Source organism: Coloeus monedula (genome assembly GCF_965178545.1).
Source record: "Coloeus monedula genome assembly, chromosome: 2".
NCBI classification, from domain to species: Eukaryota; Metazoa; Chordata; class Aves; order Passeriformes; family Corvidae; genus Coloeus; species Coloeus monedula.
The window spans coordinates 105,578,722-105,600,600 of record NC_138782.1 but is presented as its reverse complement, the minus strand read 5'-3'; the positions used below and the strand labels follow the sequence as shown (position 1 = coordinate 105,600,600).

Sequence of the window (21,879 nt, the reverse complement as noted above, 5' to 3'; positions counted from 1 at the left end):
TTATAATTTGACTTTCAGCAGCTAAAGATTGTTTTACAGTAACATGAGAGGCTTGAAAAGTAATAGATGAAGCTTGAGCAATTCTTCTTTAACTGCAGTCAAGAAGACTGAGGTCAATCTTGAAATAGACGTAAGGATAGTATTCTTGATTACTCAGTTGTAGCCCAGGGATGTCCATGCCAGGCTGCAAAAGGAAGTAATGGCTTTAGTACCAGTAAACCAAGCTGCAGGGGATTGCTTTTGTGCTCCTCTCCCACAGGTGCAATGGAACTTTGTATTTGCCATGTTTAAGGTGGGGAATTCACCACTGAGAATCTGCTCTGCTGCTTGTTTCAGGTTGCCTAATGTAGTTAGCATTGAGAATGCATGCTTGTGCTATGTCATGAACTTGTAGCATTTTTGTGTGCTTCAGCTTTAGAGCAGCTCATCTCTGTCCCCCCTTCATGCAGTGGGACTCGTGCTTGCTGGTTTTAGGCTGTTTTGAAGGCCTGCTAGCTCATTGCTTTAGCCTAAATTGTTTTGAATTGTAATTCAAGATATGGGGAGGAGAACGCAAGTACTGCTGCTTGCTGAAGGCCATTATTTATGAATGACAGCCTTTTACAGTGGACAGAGGTGTCACAGTCCTAGGATTTAGTTCCAAATTAATTTTTCTTGCTTGTGTTGATCTGAATGTTTATAGTAGATTTTAAGCTTTTTATGTAGAGGAACAGCCATAATTGAGCTGACCTGTTTTGTTCTGGTAGCTGTAAACGTCAGATGCTTCAACAGAAAATGTAAGCAATCTCTATGCATCTGCCTCATAATCTGAGCCTACCCTAATCCAGTTTGTAACGAGGTGGGATTAGAGCTGCATCCAGGGCTCTTAGCATTGCAAGATGTGAGGAGATGCATGCTCTAACCCCAGGACAGTGGAAGTGTTCATTTAGCTAAGCTGAGAGAAGCTACAGCCTGTGTACTTGCAGTCCAAATACATACATCCATTATACTTGCTGCTGCAACTTCATCCAGGTGTTTGAAGACCACGTTCAGGACGTCTCTCAGGCGCTTTACAGACTTCCTATTTGGCTGCAGCAGCATTGCTTGGAAATTCACAGGGAGGCCATACCTCGGAATACAACATATACGATCATCTGCTGGGAAGGGGCACAGTTGTCTGCTCCTGCCCTTCTCCCTCCTCAGCCTCCAGGCATGCCAGCTGGTGGTCTGTTGCAGAAACAATGCTGCCTCCTTATTGGAAAGCATTTTCTTTCTGAAGCCAAAAGTCAACTAAACAGTCTCTTTCTGTTTTCCCCTTCCCTGTATGTGCCCCCAAAGAACCGTTTTTCATCAGATTCATATGTCACCTTTTTGATGGACATCTGTATTGTCTCCTGTGAGCTCCTGGAGTGAAGTGTGTAAGACAAAACAAGGTGTGTAAGGGTTCCTCCCACAAAGGAACTGGACCAGGAAGAGAGCTGTATGTCTGACTTCCCCAGGAATCTCTGCCTGCACTCTGTGTTTACCCACTTACCTCAGGACAGATTCAACAAAAACTCTCAAGGCTTTCACGTGAATCCAAGCCACAAATGCTTCACTGAAGTTCACCTTCAGCCAGCGCAGTAAGGGGCCCTGTGAGAGCAGAACAGTGCTGTGATCCCCTCACTGAGTGAAGCAGCTCCACAGCCAACGCTGCCACTGAGGCCATCGTGGGCTGCTGGGATAGCTCCCAGGCAGCCTGATAGTCCCAGTCTATCAGAAACTCAAGTAACCTTGGGCAAAACATGTTATTTATCCCGTGCCTCGGTTTTATGGGCTAAATGGAGCTCGCTGGAGATTGTTGGAACCACAAAGCCTTTTCTGAGTGAGATGCTTAGGCAAATGCTGGTAGCAAAGGCCACCACTATGCGGGCCATCAGCTCATGAGGTGCTCACTTACGTATTGTTGTTTTTTGTCAGAAGCTAATTTCATCAGCTCTTCCTTTTCACATTTCAGTTCCTTCTCATCATAATAAAATTCTCGAACCATGAACCTGCAATGGAATGGCATTTGCTCTCACTGTAGTCCAGGCAATATGCACACTCATTTCTTTTTCTCCTGGAGAAGCAAGTGTGGGAAGCTGCTATCCATTTAACAAGTTAAAAGCATGTGGAGGGTGGGAGTTGAAGTCACCCTCAGAAAGCCAGCTTCCTGCTGTCAGCAGTATGAGAGCAGAAAGTACAATTCCAGGATCTGTAACTTGGAGCTTATAGAACAGGACTACTGATTCTGCTACCAAAGCTCCTTCCCACCCTGCCTTCTCAGTGGCTTTAGGACCAACAGCAGCCCAAGCAGTCAAGAAGTCCTAAAAGCAGTGATGGATTCAGCATGCTGCACACACAGCAAGCCACACCTTACCCTCATCTCGCTAGCCTGCCATGCCCAGTAGTCAGTGCTTCTTACCTGTTCTCCCTGGCTTTAGCCTTGAAGTCATCCATCACTTTTCTAAATAGGGTCACAGTGAAGAGTCCTCCCTCTGCATCCTCAGCAATCATTCTGTGGGAGGGAAATCCACTGCTATGATTTGACATGGCAAATCCCTCATGCCTTTTTTACCTACCTCGCCTTCCCCTTTTGCAATTCTTTTTATTTTCATTTATGATACTGAACAATACCTTGCTTTTTGGAAACTGCTGTGACTGAAACAGGGAACAATGACTTTACTTGCACTGCCTACTCTATCTCCAATGCAAAACTCAATTAGTTTAGTTCCTGAACCCACTGTAGTATACACACATTCTGCCTGCCTGATTTTTCTGTGTTTCCTGGTAATATTCCCCCACCTTTACATGCACTTGTGGTTTTGAGACAGGCAGTAGCAAATAGTTTGTTTCTTTCTCTGTGCTTTCCACTTTCTCCATTTCAGGTAATACTCAGTTCTTGTGCCCCAGACCCAATCTCATGGTCTGTGTGAGCTGAGCAGTGGAATACTTAAGTCCTAGGAAAGATTTTTCACCCCAGGTGAAAGGAGGAGTTAATATGGCATTTACTAGTGCAAATGACAGTATGCTGAATTATTCTATCCTACAACAGGAAGCAATTGATGCAAATTCAGTGGTTGATCTTTTTATAAAATACTTTCCACAAAACTCTATGTGATTGCACATGTCTGAACTATACCTCAATTAATGTAATAAATTGCCTGTTTTACACAAAATGAAGCAACGGCCTGGTTGAAAGCAGAAAGAAACAGATTACTGGAAAAGGGAACAAGCTAATTGTAAAGAAACTGACTTTTGTTCTTTCATCCCTACTTCCCTTCAACAAACTAATTTCTATTTGAATTGCAAATATGTTAATGCAGAGCCTATGCATTAGACTAGGGATTTCCTCCAGGATCCACCAATTTAAGGGGCTGAAACATGACAGGAATCTCTGAAACAAACAGGGAGCTGAATTTTGAATTTCACTTACTTGGTGGAGCGAGGCACTACCATATCCGAGAGTGATTCATAGGTCTTCTGCCACTGTATGTAGCTTGACCTTTGAGCAACACAAAACAAAGCACAGTAAATAAATACTATATATTGGACAGCAAATGTTGACATATGTAGCTAATTAAGCTAATAACTTAGGGTAGAAGGGTTGAGCTCTTTGTACTGGGTTATGTCATTAAGATACATTAAGCCTCTCCTATCCTTTCCTCTCCTAGTCACCAGCTGAGATGTTTCCCTCAATGCTACACTCTCAGTCTTCAGTTTGGATCTTGGCTTGAGGAAGGTCAACATCAGGAAGCTGATGGGGGGAAGAAGACACTTCCAGCCTGCCACACAGTGTCCCATGCTCCAGGACTCCTGCACAAGCTGCCCTGATCCACAGGTAAGTGTGCTACATCTGCTGCGTGCAATCCCAGAGCTGATCTGGTGCTAGACTGCACTCATGGCAAGTGCCAGCACTGAGAGAAAGGGAACAGGGGGATGGTCAGAGTTTGCAAAGAGAGAAGTCTGTTTTTAGGGTGAATAAACTCAGACAATAAACCCAACAAACTTACCTCAGATAGCTTTTTGCAACCTGGTTTTCACAGACAGAAGAGTGATGGTGCTGTATGTGTATATTGGGACAGGGCTATATGGAGAGGAAAAGTTTTGTGTAGGGCTCTGAGGAGAACATAGTGTAACTTCATCATTGGTGGCAGTCATCCTATGTGCAGGCACTTACAAGGGCACAGCCAGCAGAGACCGTGAGTGGGACAGCTCTAATTCCTTCTAGAAACTGGCTATGCTGCAGTAAGAATCTGTTTTTCTTTTAGCTCATACTATTCCTATCAGGAGACTGATTGAGAACCCACTTGTAACAATGAAAAACCTACATCCCAATTGTCCTGCTCCAGTTTTGGCACAGTCTTTTGTCTCCTTCTTTTGTGCCAGCACCACTCTTGGCAGAAATTGTACTTTCTTCTTTGCTAAGGGTTTCACCTGTGTCCCAGTAAGGGCACTCATTGTCATACATGAAATCCCCATTTGTGCTTGGTCTTTGCATATTAAGTGCTTTAAGTAATTAATTTTGAGTTAATTATTTTTAAATTGAATGTTACAATTAACCCATCAGCCCAGGTACAAAAATCCAGTTCCATTATCAGTGTTTCCATTTGTTTAAAGTTTATTAATAGAGTTGCACCCTTCCCAGTTAAAATTTTTCCCAGTAAAAAAATCACAAACTTGCCCCTTTTCAAGCTACAAACCACTGGTACACCATAAGAGTTACCTTTCCTGTGTTTACTGTATACTTTTACAAGTGTTTTGAGGTGTGTTGGATGTATTTTAATACTTTTTGTAGGTATTTCACTTGCATTTTGATTCCAAGGCCAAACCCCCCACCCAGTCTTAATAGCCAGCAGCTATTTTTAGCCACAGCCATTACTCTGCAGGCAAGTCCCATGGCAACCTGAATACCTGAATTTTAATGAAGGCATTGTATTCCCTTATCTCTAACTGATACCACCCCCCTTGACAATGATGAGCCATTGGTGGACGGAGATGATCCATCAAAGGGAAAGCACCAATCGCCTTGGACCGAAGGGGCGGGCTGTGGGCGGATTGGGGGCAGAGCAAAAACTATAAAAAGGACGAAGCCGAGAGGCGAGTTCTTTTCTCTCTTCCCCTCTTGCTCTCTCCAGACTAGCTGTGGGAGACATCGGAGCTGGGCATTAAAAGCCTTACCCCTTTAAAGGGGCTTTTAGTAATTTTTTTAAAGTCAACCCAGCACTGCAAGTTTTTTTTCTCTACCTGAGGTCTAGTGCTGTCTCAGCCAGAAGATCTCAAATCCCTGCGCTCCTGGGGCATACCATCTACCGAGCCATAGGATCCCAAATTTTTATATTTTTTTTAATTTCTGTAATTTTTCATTTTTTCTGTTTTCAATAAATTAATCTTTTTAAGAGTTGTCTCATTTCTCACACTCATGAGCTGCCCCAACCTGACCTGCTATTGCCCAGTTCCGTGCTTAGGCCTGGGACTCAATGCCACATGGGGTGTGTGCACACACTGTTGCCTTACTTTGGCACCACGACGAGCAGCGTGATAAGATACTCGGAATTCAGAACAAAGTCTTCTTTGTGCACTATGTCTGCCAGGGTCCGGGTCAGCAGATTTCCCCTATGGTGAAGAAGACAAAGTAAAAATAACAGCAGCAGGAACTCAGCAGCAGAACCTTGGAGGCAATGTGCTGTGGGTGGAGGTGCTAATAGTAAGTATATACTGGGGTAGAAGAAGGCCCAGAAGGAGGTGGCTAAAGGACACAGCTACACTTCTGAAATGGCTGTTTTGTTATTTTTACTGCAACTAAAAGAATCAAAAAGTAATTAACACTAAGGAAATTATATTGGTGACTAGCACATGGCTAGTTTATGCCCTTCATGTGAAATTACACCATTCTGCTGTTATTGTTTTTACAGTAAGGGTGTAAATGCTTGGGATATACACATCTGCTCCCAGTCATTGCCATATCTTGTGGGAAGCACCTGCTCTCTCAGGAAGCCTGTTGAGCTGCTTGTGTGACCATGCTGCAGGCAGTGACCCATGTCAGTAGGGACCTAAGCCACCACAGGAACCCTGGCATTCCTGGACACCTCCTGCTGAACGGCAGTGAGAGCAGCAGTCTCATGCACAGGTGGAACCTGCAGGAGGTCTCCACAGTCTAAGCCCATCTGATCACATTAATTCCTAGGACATCTAGATGTCCAGAACTGGCTGTGTATGGCTGGAAGGCACTAGGTGGGTAAGAGAAGAGCAGCTGCCCTCCCTGTCACTGGGTAGGAGTGAAGAAGGACCTAAACTAGTAGTTTTTGGTGGTTTGAGGTTCACTGGGCCAGTCTAAATGTTAATTAACTGGCTGGTAACTTTTTAGATCTTTTTTCAACCCTGGCAGCTATCTGGCACTAGTGGACACCAGAGTTGTCAGCATTTAAAGGTGGATGGAATGGTGAGAGGAAGATTGTCCCCTGGCCATGAGGTCGTCATTCTTCTCCCTCCTCACATTGCTGGAGCCCTGGCCAGCAGGCTGCCGCTGCCCTGTACCCTGTGGCCAGTCCTGAGTAGGAAACATATGAGCATGTGTTGGGTGAGGGCTTGCACAGCACCATCTAAGTTGCTTTAAATTTACTACTTACTGGATTTTACCATTCTCCCCAGTGATATCCTAGAAAAAAACCCAGGTATCAGCACTGACATAGGCAAAGACCATAAGCAGATGAAGACAGGAGAGAGAACATTTGAGAAGCCCGAACAGTGTATTACCTGAACCAACAGAAGGAAAGAAAGAAAACAAAAATATAAGTGGGATGCTGTTGAGGTACAGGATCAAGCAAGACAGAGCTGTTTCCTTCCTGGGGAGCTCTGCAAATGCCACTCAGAACGTAAGTCACAGCTCCATGTGGCAAAGGAATCCACCAGTTGACACAGCTCATCTAATTTCTGACTCCCTGAAATCCCATCGGAGCAAAACTGGGCATTCGGTTTTGACTTTTTCCAAGACTGCCTGCTCACACTGTCAACAAAATCCTATTAGGAACTTCACTCTCCCTGAGCCGGTTTTGAGACATGCTGATGACACCAGCTACCCCACCACCTGTTTTCACTGGGTCTCTACATGCTCAGCATGTCCCAAAGATGGAAAACTTGCTCCCACCAGAACACATGTGGTCCACTGTGGGTGTGAGCACACCCTGCCATGCAGCAGCATCCCCAGTGCAAAATACTTACATGGTTTTCTTCTCCAGGCTTTGCAAATTTCCTTTAATGTTGTTGTACGCAGCTGATCGGGCCTTTAGGTCTGTTTCTATTTGAGTCACTTGCTAAACCAAAGTGAAAAAACAGAGTCAGTGCAGTATTCGAGGCCTTGTTCTCACCTGTCCCACTACTGCTGCACCTTAACACAGAGACACAGCTGCCAGTCCCCCTAAAACCACCAGCCTGGGGCCAAGAGGGAGCTGGTGTCAGAGCTCTCCTGGGGCAAAGGCCTCTGCAGAAAGTTGGGTTCAGTCAGCTGTTGCTGTTGGTGTGCTAGAGCTCTACCTAAGGGGCAAGTTCATGGTTTCGTTTGTTACCTACATTGAACAACAACACATCATGCCTTTCTGAATGAACTGACAGGGTAAATAATTCATCCAGCCTGCAGGCATTTGATTTAATGTCAGACCAACAATTCACAAAAAACACCTCCAAAGTGGAGAATAATATGGCATTATATGAAAAAAAAAAAAAAAGAAAATTACAATGAAGGGGATTACAGTGCAGAAAACATATCAGTGTACTCTAGTGAATCTGATAAAGTGCTATATACTTACAGACTGGATAGGTTTCAATATATGTATCATTATTATTGCAGTAGAAATTAAAATAATATCAGCTGCTTCAGTAAAAGTATGTGCTTCTGAGCTTGCTCCTGCCCAAACCAAAGGCAAAGCTCTCACTGACTGCCATGAGAGGAGGGATCACAGCCAGCCAAAAGACATGCTACCTCATGATGACATCTTAAAATCTGGAGTACAATTTACCTTTGCTAATGCTTCTGATATATTCTTCAGCGGCTGCTTTATGGGATATTTGGCCATGTCCCACTCAAACCGTGTCAAGTAGCTAATTAGGTCAACTGAAAATGCAAAGAGATGCATGAAAGCAGATTGTGTACCAGATGGTAGGTCAAGGTTTGGGGAGTAGTCCCCAGCTATAGCTTAGGCATAGTTTTGAATAACTTTAGAAAGTTAACCAGAAGCCCAACTCTGAATTCTTATAGAGATTTGATCTAGATCAAATCTGCACAGATCCTATGCCCAATCTAATCAACTTTCTAAACATCCCCAAACTTAAAAGTTAAACCAGAAATCTTTTCTGCATTACACCTAAGAGTACAGAAAATGTGTAAAACTATCTGTATCAGCAGGACACAGCAGTGTACAGCTATTCTTCTTCAAAGCAGAAACAGTTTTGTGTAATCTCAATCTTCATTTCTGCAATATGACTGAATTTAATACCAGCAACAGCTATCAGGAAAATACTTTTTGCCCAGGATCAGCAGTAATACTCAGGGTTGTTGAGAGCTTGAGCAAAGGTATTAAGAGCATAGCAGATGTCACTTCTCCGTGATTCAGTCAAGTGCTCACTAGAAATCAAACAAATTCAGGTGCGATGAGGAATTCCTCATTGACCTTGCACACAGAGGTTCCTGTTTCACACAAAGCTAGAGACTATTTATATAGATGGATACATCCAGTCACAGCATCCAAGAACAGAAATTCACAGCAAGGACCTGTGCATGCAACCCCCAAAACAAGGCACACTCGGACCATGGGGAGCCATGGCTTCTTTCCAGAATCAAGGGGAAATGAACACATACAACACCCAGCTCCTAGAACAAGATTTTCCTGTTCCACTGTTTGAAGATCAAGGGTTCTTGATGTTAGAAAACATTAAGGCTTAGTACATTATGGTACCAAATAAGGAATTCTCCTCCAGTAGCTCATGAAATCAAACAGCTCTTTGTCTGAGTCCTGAGAGCCTTTGGATGCTGAACACACCACCACACAGTGTTCTTGCAGATGTTTATAGGATGGGATAAAGTCATGCATCCTGCCACAACAAGGAGAGGGGCTGGGACTGCCCCCTGGAAGGTTAGGGAGACAAGGGGAAGGCAGCAGACAGGGTCTCAAGGTCTAGAAAAAGAGGCCAGAGGCACTGTCACCTAAAGGGTGGGCTTCCTTCCAGACCAGGAGGGTAAACATGGAGAATATCTAGGAAGTTGCTCTGAGGTGATGGGGAGCAAAACAAGCTCAAGGTGCCAAGTAAAAGGACATGCATGCTGGGGCCCTACAGTGCTCTTTGCTGCCTTGTCCAGGGAGTGAATTCAGTCTCACAGCAAAGCTTGAGCACAATTTCTTGTGGGCTGGACTTTGAGGGTTAGGGGAAACTTTTTGAACCAAGATGCAGGAGAAGGAATGTGAAACACTGTGTAATTGCCACACTACCAGGCTGAGGGTACTCCGTGGTCTCATGTGATACTGAATACTCTTGGCAGGAGAGCACTGTCCTTTCCATGGGCTTCTCTCACCCCACAACAGAGTCAGTTTACCCTATTAGATTTCCAAAGCATGGAAAGTCTTATGTTAGGAGAAATAGGCTTCTTAGCAAGAGATAAACTGCCTGGAAGGCAGAGAGCACTTGCCATGGCAGTATTCTCCCCCTCTTTCAAAACCACAGCTGTGTCAACATCCCCCACATCCAATGAACAGGAGTCACGAGGCAAAGATCCAACCCTTCCTGCTAATATCTGATCAGGAATGAGCAATTTCTCCTGCACAGGGAGGGTGTAGAAAAGGGGGAAAACTGCAGAAGGCTGGGAGAGCTATGACACAGCTGCTGCATGCACAGTTCTCCATTGGTGCTTGCTTGTGATCTCTGTGGAGAAGGCAGAGAGGTCAAAAATACTTCAGCAATGAAGTTCACACAGTGTTTTCAGCACAAGGTACACAACACAAGGATTTCACCCTGCTGCCTCTCTTCTAAGCTCATGTGCTTAGGCTTTGCAGACACAGGCTCTTTAAAGACAGGCACTGACCTATTTATAGCTGATAAGATATAAAAGCTCCCTGAAGAACTTCACATGCTCTTTCTATCCTCACATTCCTAGAATCTCAGCAGCGTCCAAATGTTGGGCAGTTGAGCACAGCATGAGTTCTCAGCCCAGTTTTTCAAGCTCATTCTGGAGTGAGCTTGCCAGTGCTGGCTGGCACTGGTGCCGGTTAGCTAAGCAGCCTGATCTTGGGGATGGCACAAACTACTGTGAATACACTAGCAGAGCTGTGTTTAAAATGCCAAGCAGTCCCAGCACCCTGATGCTCCTGGAATGGCATCCCTCATTTATGCAACCTGTCAAGTCACTTCCAGAAGGCTTCACACAGCTGCCCACTTGGGAGAGGTGATTCCTACCAGCTCACAGCTGCCCAGGGAACCCACAGCCTGAATGTCTGTCTCATAATCTAACTTACACACCCAGCTCTAAAAGGCAATGTTAAACACTTCCCCTCCAAAACACTTAATTCTTCAAAATTGTTATGCTTCCCATTTTGCCTTGTTTTGGGATCACTATAAAGAATGGAGTTATTTCACCACTTACCAAATTTTTAAATTCATTTGGGCTTAACATTTTCATAAATGGAAGAGAATTTGGTATGATTCTATGAAGAAAAGCTTTACTTACATTTCAAGAAAGCTTGTTTATGCTGTTACGATATATTAAAAGTTTCTGTATTACACAAGCACACATTTCCCTCTATGAGAGAGAAATTTCCATGTGGCTGCTTTCAACTGTTGTCCACCGGAAAGCTCTATGTGTGTGTCTGTGTGTGGATGCATTCATGTAACTGAAAGTGCTGTATTTTTTACTACTTTGCATTTTTCTTCATAAAAATCTAGCAAAAAAACTTTTTAGACACCCAGCCACCACCAAGCTGCTATTAGAGTTATATACAAGTGAGCTCATGTCAGTGTTACTTAAAACTGAGTTTGTCTTGGGATGGTCCAGTAGTATGAAACAGGACCACGCAGCAAGAAATCGTATCTTATAATTTTGTTTCTGATATCACAGCCTCAAGGAAGTCTTCAACTTTAGAGTCCTTTTGCTAATCAGAAAGGGAAGGAGGAAGAATTGGTACAGTAAAGTTGCTGATGCTTATGAAGACTGACACTGGAATGTATTAGGGGAATCCTCATATACGAAAGCTGACTTCATTTTTTAAGATGATGTCAATAATCTTAGAAAGGTTAATGTCCTAATTCAATACAATTTGTTTGGAGGACCAAACCCAGACAGAGGAAATTCATAACACATGCAAATAATTTCCACATCCTTCTAATACGACACATGCAGAGCTGATAGGAAAAAAAATTATGTAAAAAGGGGAAACAAAGGAAATTAATGAAACCTGTTGTTCCTCAAGTCATAGGGATATCGTGATCAAGCTACGAGGTTGTTACTTGAGAAATCCATCGTAACCTGATCACTGTATCTCTACAACGAGACCAAGACTTGTGTCTAGCACTAATATGCACAAATGCATGCATGTAACAACACCACAACCATCAGTCCTCAACATACTTTTGAGACATTTCATTTTATCCTTTAGCCCTGAAACACAGTAAGTGTGATTATTGTATTTCTCGAACAGTTGCACCCATCAAACATCAGTCTTATATCATTCAAGGACATTTCTAAAAGAACTTCCTCCCCATTCTTTACGAATACAGGTCTGAAGTACAACATTGCAGACAAAGGGAGATGGAGTGTGCACTCCTAGTTTATTCAAAAACATCATTCTGCAAGTCTGTAATCAGCATGCATAACACATCAATTTTGTTGTATTTTTCCAGAACAGCTGGAAAATGCAAATCACTAACAGATCACTGACAGATGTCACACAGCCATATAGAATGAGATTTAGATGCCCATAAGAAATCAAGCCCAGACAGGGCACAGAAGTGTGCTAGGTCATGTTAGGAGTGAAGAAGGATGTCTCCTACTTTCATCTTCACTCCGAAATTAACTTCTGCTAACTGAGAAAAATGGGAGCAGGCTAGACATGTTCTTATAAAATGTTGCTGATGGTTGTCCTTTCTAAAGCATGAGGGTTTTACTTACACATATTCATATTCTGAAGCAAGCAAAAGCAGCATCAATGTATTTAAGCCCCCACACTCATAGCACCTACCTCCATTGGCCAGAAGATTTTCCTGGACTTTATCTTTCGAGTCCTCCATAACTTCTCCTATGTACTGGGCGATTTTCTTTATTACACTTAAGTGTAACAAGAGAAACTTTATTAGTGAAGAAACAAAATTACTATAAAGCAGTTTTCACCATGATCTGATAAACACAGAAATGCCCAAACAAAACACTTCTGAAGCAAGGCAGGTTAATTTGCAATTCAAATGATGATAAACAATCTATGACACAATGCAGAATTAAGTGTCTTACCTCTAAATACACTGATCTCTTCAAAAACATCGGCAATGTCATTTTGCCAGTGCTCTGGACTTACAGAAGATCAAGATTCAGTCTTCTGTACACTCATTATACACACAGCAGAAACCAGAAGGCAAGAAAGGCAAGAAACTAGTTTAAAACCCCCAAGGTGACGAAAGAACAGGAGGCTACATACAGACATTGACTGCAAATCTCTTCCACAGGATGCTAAAGAAACCCCTAGGGATTGCTGAGAAAAGGTTCTCAGAAAATACTCGGGAAAATAGCAGTTTTGTCTTGCTTGATGGGGAATTTCTTTCTTACTCCTTTTCTTTGGGGGACTCTTTCTCTCTTCTATTTTAGCATGGTGGACAAGACACTCCTTTAAGGTGTAGGAGAACTAGATTCAAACCCTTCTGCCCAATTCATACTAGTGATTTGTACAGAGACCCTCCTGGAGAACACTGTCTCCACAGAGTCACTTTTCTTTGCTCATTTTAAGAAATGGATTCATCAAGTCCCTCTAGCAGTAGATCCCCCTGTCTCTAGTCAAAGTACCTGTCTCATACAGGCTGAGAGACTTTCTGGTAGTTCAAGTGTCCTTCTGCACTCAAAAATATTCACAGAATTTGGCCTGCAGTTCCCTCACTGTCCTAGGCTGACTACACCTTGGAAAAAACCCAGCAGCTACAAGGTTACTGACTGATTATTAAATTGGCAGAGACATGAAGTGGACATAATCCTTGGCATTGTGACAGGGAGTAAAATGGCGGGCTTCTTATCTCTTTCCTTACTGAGGGGAGACTACTACAGCTGCAGATGAGCTGGAGACTGAAAGGGCATCTACAGTGTTTGGACAATGTGTTGTGTGACATCCTAGGGTTTTCAAGAGCAGGAAAGGGACTTTGGGCCAGGATACCAGGAAAGCATCAGAGAAGAGGATTTTCTTTCATGTGCTGCAAAGCATCTATCTCTGTTCCTGTGAAGAAACAGTCTTAGGAAAGGTTTTCCAGTTCTATGACAGGCAGGAAAAATCTGAGATTGCTGATGCTGCCAAGAATGCAGTAGTTAAAATTTAAGCTGTTTAGGGTCAATTTAGTCTGAAGAACAGAAGGTATTACTGAGACCTTTCAGTATATAAAGGGTACTTATAAGAAAGTGGAGAGAGGCTTTTTACCAGTGCCTATAGTGACAGGACAAGAGGCAACAGTTTTAAACTAAGAGTAGATTTAGATAGGACATAAAGAAAGAAATTCTTTACTGTGAGTGTGATGAGGCACTGGCACAGGTTGTCCAGGGAAGCTGAGGATGCCCAATCTCTGGAAGCATTCAAGGCCAGGTTGGATGAAGTTTGGATAGGGCTTTGAGGAACCTGGTCTAGTGAAAGGCGTCCTGTCCATGGCAGGGGGTTGGAACTAGAGGATCTTTAAAGTACCCTTTCAACCCAAATCATTCTTCTCATGACCCTGGACAGGTGCAGTTCGGAGTGCCTGTAGGAGGCATCTATACCCCTATGCTCCAGTTCACATCACCTTCTCAGAGCTGCTGCAGTTTTTCACCACCTGGCTGCAGCCCCTTAGGGAGCTGGCACCAGCTGAGGGTTGCTAAAGTACAGCATGTTGCCCACACTCAGGCTGGGGGGGTTGAGGGATTCAGACAGAGGTTCCCTTGTGGGGTACAATGCTTCTCTCATGGATCTGGAGGCCGAGGTAAGTCCATGGGCTGGAGTGCTGCACTTTGTCCTCACAGATCTCAAACCCTGCTTCTTCTATGGCTTCAATTGTCTTTTTAAGAGTTCTGTCCAAGTAAGTTTTTTCTGATGCACAGATTAGTATGTCATCCATATAGTGGTAAATGATTGCTTCCGGGAACAGGGGACAGAATGTGGGCGACGTACCACTGGCAGATGGTTGGGCTGTTCTTCATGCCTTGTGGGAGGACAAGCCAATGGTATCTTCTGAGTGGGGCTTCATCGTTAAGAGAGGGGATGGAGAAGGTGAACGGTGGTGCGTCCTGGGGATGGAGCGGGATGTTAAAGAAACAGTCTTTAATGTCTATGATGGCCAGCAGCCAGTCTCGGGGCAGCATCGATGGTGATGGCAGGCCGGGTTGGAGGGGGCCCATGTCTTCAATGACTTCATTGATCTTTCATAGGTCCTGGAGTAGTCTCCATTTGTCCTTGCCGGGCTTTTTCAGTACAAAGACAGGGGAATTCCAAGGGCTTGTGGTTTCAGTGATATGACCTTTGGCAAGTTGCTCTTCCACCAGGGCTTCCAGCATGCTGAGTTTTTCTTCTTCAAGGGGCCACTGCCTCACCCATTTCCGATTGTCAGTCTTCCAGGTGAGCGGGGGGGTAGATGGCAGCGCGCGTTTCTCAGTGGCCCCAGTCAGAAATCCTGGCTGGGAATGGTAAGGGTGGCACCCCACTCGGGCACCAGTTATTACAGCTGGTGTGGGGTCAGTGGCTCTGACCCAGGAAGAGGTGACCGGCCCAGGGAGATGGTCCCAAAAGGAATCACCTTCCCAAGGCCCGGTGTCTTCCCTCAGCTGCTGGCAGGAGGGCCCTTGCAGAGGCTGTCAGCTCTTTAGTGATATCAGCTCGTGATTCCAGCTCAGCTCTGCAGGGCAGCCTCCAGGCCAAGCCAGACCAGAGAGAGACGAGAGGCTCGTGTGGCTGGTTCCGCACGAAGGCAGCTTTATTGTTGGTTCCCTCCGGCAAAGGGGAAAGCCAGGGATGAGAGCTCTCTCTCACAGGGGCAGAGGCCTTTGCTTTTATAGGGATACACAGGATGGGTGAAGGCCAATGGGTTACAAAGGATCTGCATAGGGTCTCCTAAAGGATTGTGGGTCTGTCTTTTCTTGCCATGACCAAAGAAGTGGTTGCCTTTCCAGGGAGTCCTGCTGGGCGATTGCAAAATCTCTTATCTCAGCAGAGATCCCTCCAGGGCAGGGGCTGGGCATACCCCACATTCCCTGACCTCTGCAACCTTGCCAAGCACTTCTGCGTATTTCAGCTTGTAGATAGAGCTGTTTTTTGTCTCCTTCATGATGCTCAGAGAGCCCAAAGGATCTTGGAACAAGACAGCAGCTGGTAAAACCAGCATAGGATGAGGCTAAAGACATTAGGGAGAAAGCAGTTTACAGGGATGTTTTTAAACCAGGAGCTTCTCCAAAGGGCCTGAGCTGCTTTCATTACTCTTGAGTGCAGCTGGTGGCTGACCTGACAGGTGGGAGACAGCTCTGGCCTCTCTCCATAGATACAGAGGGTGGGACAGTTGTGAGCTCTCATGCACCTGACAGTCCTACCTGCCCAGGCAAGGCTTGGCTCCTTTCCAGCCCACACATCCTGTGGTCCCTGCAGCAGGATAAAGCCACAATGTGTGTAATACACTGTGCCAGAGAAATGTTCTCCAGTCCTGCCTTAGCCTCTGTGCCTTGCATCACATTCTGTGAAATGCAAGTGGGATTCACTCACCCAATACATTTCCCATGCAAAGACAGAACACATCCCCTGCACACCATGATGCCTGGGGCAAATGACAGGAATCAGACCCCTGGAGGAGCCCCACTGACTACACTGACATCCAACAATGGGCAGTTTTCACAGCCAACCATCAGATCTCTGCCTTTAGATGAGATTAATCTCATCTTGAGCAAATACCATGTTAACATGATGCATTATAAAAGGAGCTTCAGCAAAACTGCTTCAAGAAGTAGTAATAAAAATCTGTAAAGAGAGTAACTCCATTTAACCTATTATTATGTCTTGAGACTCTCATGTTTTGCTTCTGCAACTGCTGCAATGTCATTACCTTCAAAAAAAAAAAAAAAAGAAAAACAGTCTAACACTCTTTAAGTGATACTGAGAATGAAAGGGTGCTACCTGCCAGACCTCCAAAACACTGCAGGGAGCAGAAGTCCTGCAATCTGAGGCCACTCTCAAGTATGCCACTGACCAAGGACCAGAGAGAACCCCCGGGTAAGAGTGATCCAGGAGACTGTCAGCTTTTGAGAGAGCTTCATGCTACCACAGGATGACATGGAAAAACACTCCTCCCCCCTGTGTAAATAAATAATAAAAGTATGTGGAAACAATAGCTCCTGCAAACTCTTGCCCCTTCTCTGCTGTCCTGGCAGGTGGCAGCGCTGACAGGTTTGCACTGCCTGGCTTTACTGGCAGCTGTGTTTATCCAGCAACAGTTCAGCAGGCAGCTCTTTCAGAGGACCAGGAACATAAATGCTCAGGTCATCTGAACAGGCTTGTAACCCTCTGGATGCCATTTACTTCAACCAAGTGTGAGTGCTTGGCATTTTAACTCTTAAATTACAATTTAGACATAAAACCTGAGGCATTTATTTAATGCAAAATGCTTTTGTATGTCCTTGTGGGACTCACTCTGCTAATACATTTGATTATTCTGTTGTTTTGCTTAATCCTTGCTGATAATTCTCTGTTACTACTCTAATGTTACTACTCTAATGCATTTTTCTTATTTTTCAAAACATCTTTCTTATTTTTAAATCTTGTTGATCCTTCCTGGTTACCTATCTTTACAGGCAAATGAGACAAACAGGAAGAGTCCTTGCCTCAGCCGACTACAGTGGAAGGGCCTCACTGACCCCTTTGCTCAGTGCCTAGAGTCATTACTGGCATTAAAGGGACAATTAGTGGAGTAAAGTGGTGTTCAGCTTGAACAAAAAGCTGTACCATGCTGGCAAGTAAAGACAAAGATAAGAGAAGGAGTCGGTAAGCCTAAGGAGCTCCTACTGACATTTCACATGTAACTGCCCTCCATGATCTTACATGGATTCTGCAGTCAGCTTTTCAGAAGTCCTAATTCTTCACAAAGCTGAGAATTAGTTATGCCTTTCTGAAAAACCAGTTCTGATGATTCCTGGCAGCCCTCAAACCCAGACCACACAGTTGCTTCCTATCTGCTACCCTGACTAGAGACACAGAATCACAGCATATTCTGAGCTGGAAGGGACCCACAAGGATCATTGAACTCTTTCTATTAGAACAGATAGCAGGTATTGGCACCGTCTCTCCCCAAATTTGCCCCCATTCCCACTTCCTCAAGAATCTCTGCAACTGAACAAGAAGCTGGAATGTGTTACAAAGAATATGGGGCAGTATTTTTGGCAGTCATGGTGGAGATGGTTTTGTTGATAAATTAAGTTGCTCTGTCTTGCTTAAAGTCCTGAAAAAGCAGTATGGTTCAGTTTTAGGTAGTCCTGTGAGGAGCAGGGTGTTGGACTCAACGATCGTTATGGGTCCATTTCAACTCAAGATATGAATCATATTCTATGATTCTGAAAGATCAATCTTGTGTGCCACCCAGAGTTACCAGATGCAATCATCCTAATACAGCCCTTAGGTAGCACCAGTAAAACTAGAAAAAAAAAAAATCCTATGCAGAAATGTATTCTACCAGACCAACTTTTACTTAAACTGCCTAGCATAGATTCAAACAGTTTATATCAGGGTTTCTGTACGTCTTTGCAACTGCCACACCAAGATCTATGAAAGGATTGAGCATACTTAGATAAGAAAATGCTTATCAGTCCAGACTGGAAGAAAAAAGGCAAAAAGACCCAGAGCTAACACCTGCCTCTGTGACCAAAACTACATGTGAGGTACACTGCCAAGGCAAAAAACAGGACAAAGCAGAAAAACCCAGCAGCTTATACTTTCATTGCCTCAAAGTCTACCTTGTGCCATGAAGTATCTTAAAACCTGGCATTTTCTCAGCTTGCTGTACTACATTATTCTTTTGTATACCCAGGTCAGTTTGTCCCAAAAGGCAAACTTGGCAATTGTCAGCAAGGAGATCATGTGAGTCTTTCCTTAAGTAGTTTTGATGCAATGTGAGTAAATATTCTGGTTTTTAAGGAGTTTAAATGCCTGAGAGGGAGGGGCTGGACTTCATTCAAAAGAATATAATCGTTAAAACTCCTCTATCTGGTTGAAAAGGCATAGAAGGCTCAATAGAAATATTCTGTCAGAACAAGATCAGGGAGGGCTTCATATTCTCTAAATGTTTTATCAAGTTTCTGGATGGGGTGGGAGGATGTTCTTTAAAACAAAAACAAAAGCACAAAATAAAACAAAATAGCACCACAACCCACCATTTTAAGCAGTTTCCTTATGAGAAGCATCTTCCCTAGCACTGCCACTCAAATGGATTGCTGTGCTGACAAAACTACCGTGGACATAATTCAGCTAAAGTTTAAGGAATGATCCTTTCTTTGTGGTAACTCCATGACAATCAACACAAGGGTTAAACAAAGTCTATCCACTTTAGTCCAGTTGTAGTCCAGGTTGAACTAAGTCAGACCAAGGTGAACACAAGGACATACCATCCCATAAAAACAATGTCTCTCATTTGTAGGTGGTAAATAAGATCTATTTTACCTTTCAGCAAAGATATCAAGTTTTCCCAACTCATCTGACAGACCAACAAGAGCATCCAGTGTCCCCACCTGTGCAAAAGATGAGAATTAGGTGAAAGATGCACAACTCTGTCTAAGGCTTCTGTTGGCAGAGCCTTAAGGAGACTGACTTTTCCTTAGCACATGTGAATTTAACAGTTTGGCAGAATTTTATTTACTTGGTGGAAAACAGTAGCAATTCCTTTACCCAAGAACTAGGGCATAAAAAGCCTCTTCTAATAAAGGAAAAAAGTATGTGTAGTCGCAAGATTACACGTCAGTGCCTTTCTTCCTGTTTTCACTTCATTCTCTATCATCCAGCTGCATAGAATAGTCTTTAACCTGACAAAATAGTGATAAGAAATGCACACAAATAATGCACTCATACAAGCAAGTCAGATGTACTGAGAGAACCAAGGGAAGCAGAACTTATTCAAAAGGGGGTGTCTGTCTAAGCTCTTTGCTATTACCAAAGCAAGTCTCTTGCAAAGCAGTTTCTGACCAACATCTGCTCTTTGAATGACTGTCACAGTCATAACCCCATATTTATGGTATTGCAGCATATTGCCAAACCTTTTCTTGTAATGTTGCCAGCTCAACATTATGAAGGGTCAATCTAAGGGAGAAGAAACAAATTTTATGTAGAACAAATAGAATGTGAATGGGCATCTACAGATATCCCAAATGCTTTACTTTAACATAAGCAGATTCACACCAGCAGTGGGTTAAGGTCCACAGATGGTAAAAATAAGGTCCATGGATGGTGAAAATCATATCAATCTCAGGTGTGCACACAAAAAAGCAACTCTTTTCTCTGTCAGTAGTCTTGCTGCAATGGCTGTGGAGAGTCAGCTACTCCCTTTGCATTAGTAATCCATTATGTACCATACTGTATGACTCTCATGATTAGGAGCAAATTGTACATGGAATGCAATAGATCAGTTATTTAACATCTCACTCATGTTTACTCCTTATACATGTACTCTTCCAATGTGAAGCTCAGCTTCAAGCACGATGACTTACTTCTCTGTGTGCAGTTGACTGAACAAAAGTCAGCCCCCAAACACAATCTCCTATTCTGTACATATTACCCCAAAAGATAAATCCCATATTTATCCCAAAAGTCCTTAGCCCTGGCTAGTGCTGCTGTATTGCCCATATACAAACCCCTTCCTCACTTACCTTTAAGTCTGGAATATGGAATTTGCTGTTGCTGGACAGGTTGGATTTAGATGTCACAGTGTTCATTCTCTCCCATGCCTGCAGATTTGTTTTGTCTCCTGGGGCAGAAATTAGCCAGAACTCTGACATGATCTAATATTTTCCCTTCACTCCTGGTCACTGTAGAAACTCAAAGCAGGTAAGCGGCTAAAAGAGCACCACACAAAATGTGTTCTTCCCTAAGAACAGAAAGAGTTAGAATAGCTCAGAGATTTTTCTTCTTCAGAAACACCAGGAGAGTGAGTCAGTCCTGTGTCTCAGGCTGAAATGGAACATGACCTTCTCCAGAATGTCACGGAAAGAGTGTGGTTGCTCCTTCCTTCTCAGGGTTGTTCCACCCAGATTCTGCATGAAGGAATGAAGCTTCCTCCTCCCCTTTTCCCTCCCAGCCTGTTCCATTTGCCTTGCGCTGGAAGTTCAGTGCCTGTTGGGGAGCTTGGGGGCTTTACCAAACCACCCAAATGTAATAAAGCATTTCTGCTTGATAAATATTCTCTCTCAAATTGTTGGACATTTGCAAGGAAAAGTGAAAGCAAGACCTCTGCTGAACATAAAGTCTGCAAAAGATGCCACTGGCAAGCCAGAGTATTGCTCTCCCCTGTGTTTTTTCTTCCCAGGCTCGAGAAGAAGGAGCTGGAGGAAGGCGAGTCCTGGCGTACGGAGACGGTATCAGCAGAACCACACAGATGGAACAGTGGCGAGAATAGAGGGGGGACAACTACCGTGGTATGAAGCAAAGAGGGGAGGGCAGGAGAGCCAGCAGCTGGCACCACACCGCAATCCCCCGTCCCTTCCCAAGGACTCCCGCGGAGCATCCCCGCCACACGCCCTCGCTCTCAGGTGCGCGGGACAGGGCAGGTGCGGCACTCGCCCTCGGCACCCGCGCCGGGCCCCGCCGTGCCCGAGCGCTGCCAGCACGGCTGTGGGGGCTGCCGGGGCCCCGCGGGGCACTGCCCGCTGCTTCACCTGCCCGCTGCCTCACCCCCCTGCCGTCCCTGCGGGCGCCGCTCCCCGTGCCCGCGCCGCTCCCAGCCCGGCGGCTCCCGGCGGCTCCCGGCGGCTCCCGGCGGCTCCCGGCGGCTCCCGGCGCGGACGTGCCCGGAGCGGCGGCCGGGCAGGGTCGGGGCGGAGCAGAGCGCAGCGGGGCGCGGGGCGGCCGCCGCATCCACGGGCGGGGGCGAGGGCGCCAGGGCTCCCTCCCGGAGCACGGGGGGCTGCTGCGCCTGGTGCCGTAAAAGCTCTGTCACAGCTCTGACTACGGCAGCTTTGCATCTTTTTGCTGTCTTTTAAACTAGCGCAAATAATGCAGAGGCCATTTGTTTTTATTAAACGCTGACTACCTTTAGCAAGTCTGAAGGTTTTGGAATAATTCAAGAAACTTCTAGGAAACTCTTGTTTCTGGAACTTCTTTGGGTGCTTTATTTAACAAACACGCGGTGCAGGAATCTGCAAGACAGTGATGCTTACATTCCTGGAGATGCTTCTTCCTTCGTGTGTAGCTGTGGCTTTTAGTCCTTAAGTAAATCTTGAGCTTGTCCTACATTCCGTTAAGCTTGGTTAAGACATTGGGAGTATTTCATGGGTTGTGTGGAATTATGTTCTCCAGGCGTTTCTAATGCAGGCATGTTCTGAAGGAAGCAAGTCTAAAAACTCTGTACCTGCCTTTGAGAGGCATCTGGGCAAGAGGGAGTCAGGCACCTCACTGGGGGTTATCCAGTTCTCATCTTCCAGTTGAGTGGTCTAATTCCTGTGTT

At 44.7% G+C, this 21,879-nt stretch overlaps 1 protein-coding gene across 1 annotated transcript; it reads right to left on the bottom strand.

Moving 5' to 3' along the window:
* Positions 1 to 6: 6 nt before the first annotated feature.
* On the bottom strand, positions 7 to 20,215 carry ATP6V1C2 (ATPase H+ transporting V1 subunit C2; the record flags this gene model as incomplete). The annotated part of the gene is made up of 12 exons (XM_082303170.1): positions 7 to 184; positions 979 to 1,108; positions 1,514 to 1,611; positions 1,919 to 2,012; positions 2,423 to 2,515; positions 3,434 to 3,502; positions 5,515 to 5,613; positions 7,219 to 7,310; positions 8,013 to 8,107; positions 12,219 to 12,304; positions 18,888 to 18,955; positions 20,087 to 20,215. The coding sequence occupies 12 exons, from the start codon at positions 20,213 to 20,215 to the stop codon at positions 89 to 91; spliced, it is 1,149 nt and encodes a 382-aa protein (XP_082159296.1). The 3' UTR covers positions 7 to 88.
* Positions 20,216 to 21,879: the final 1,664 nt, after the last annotated feature.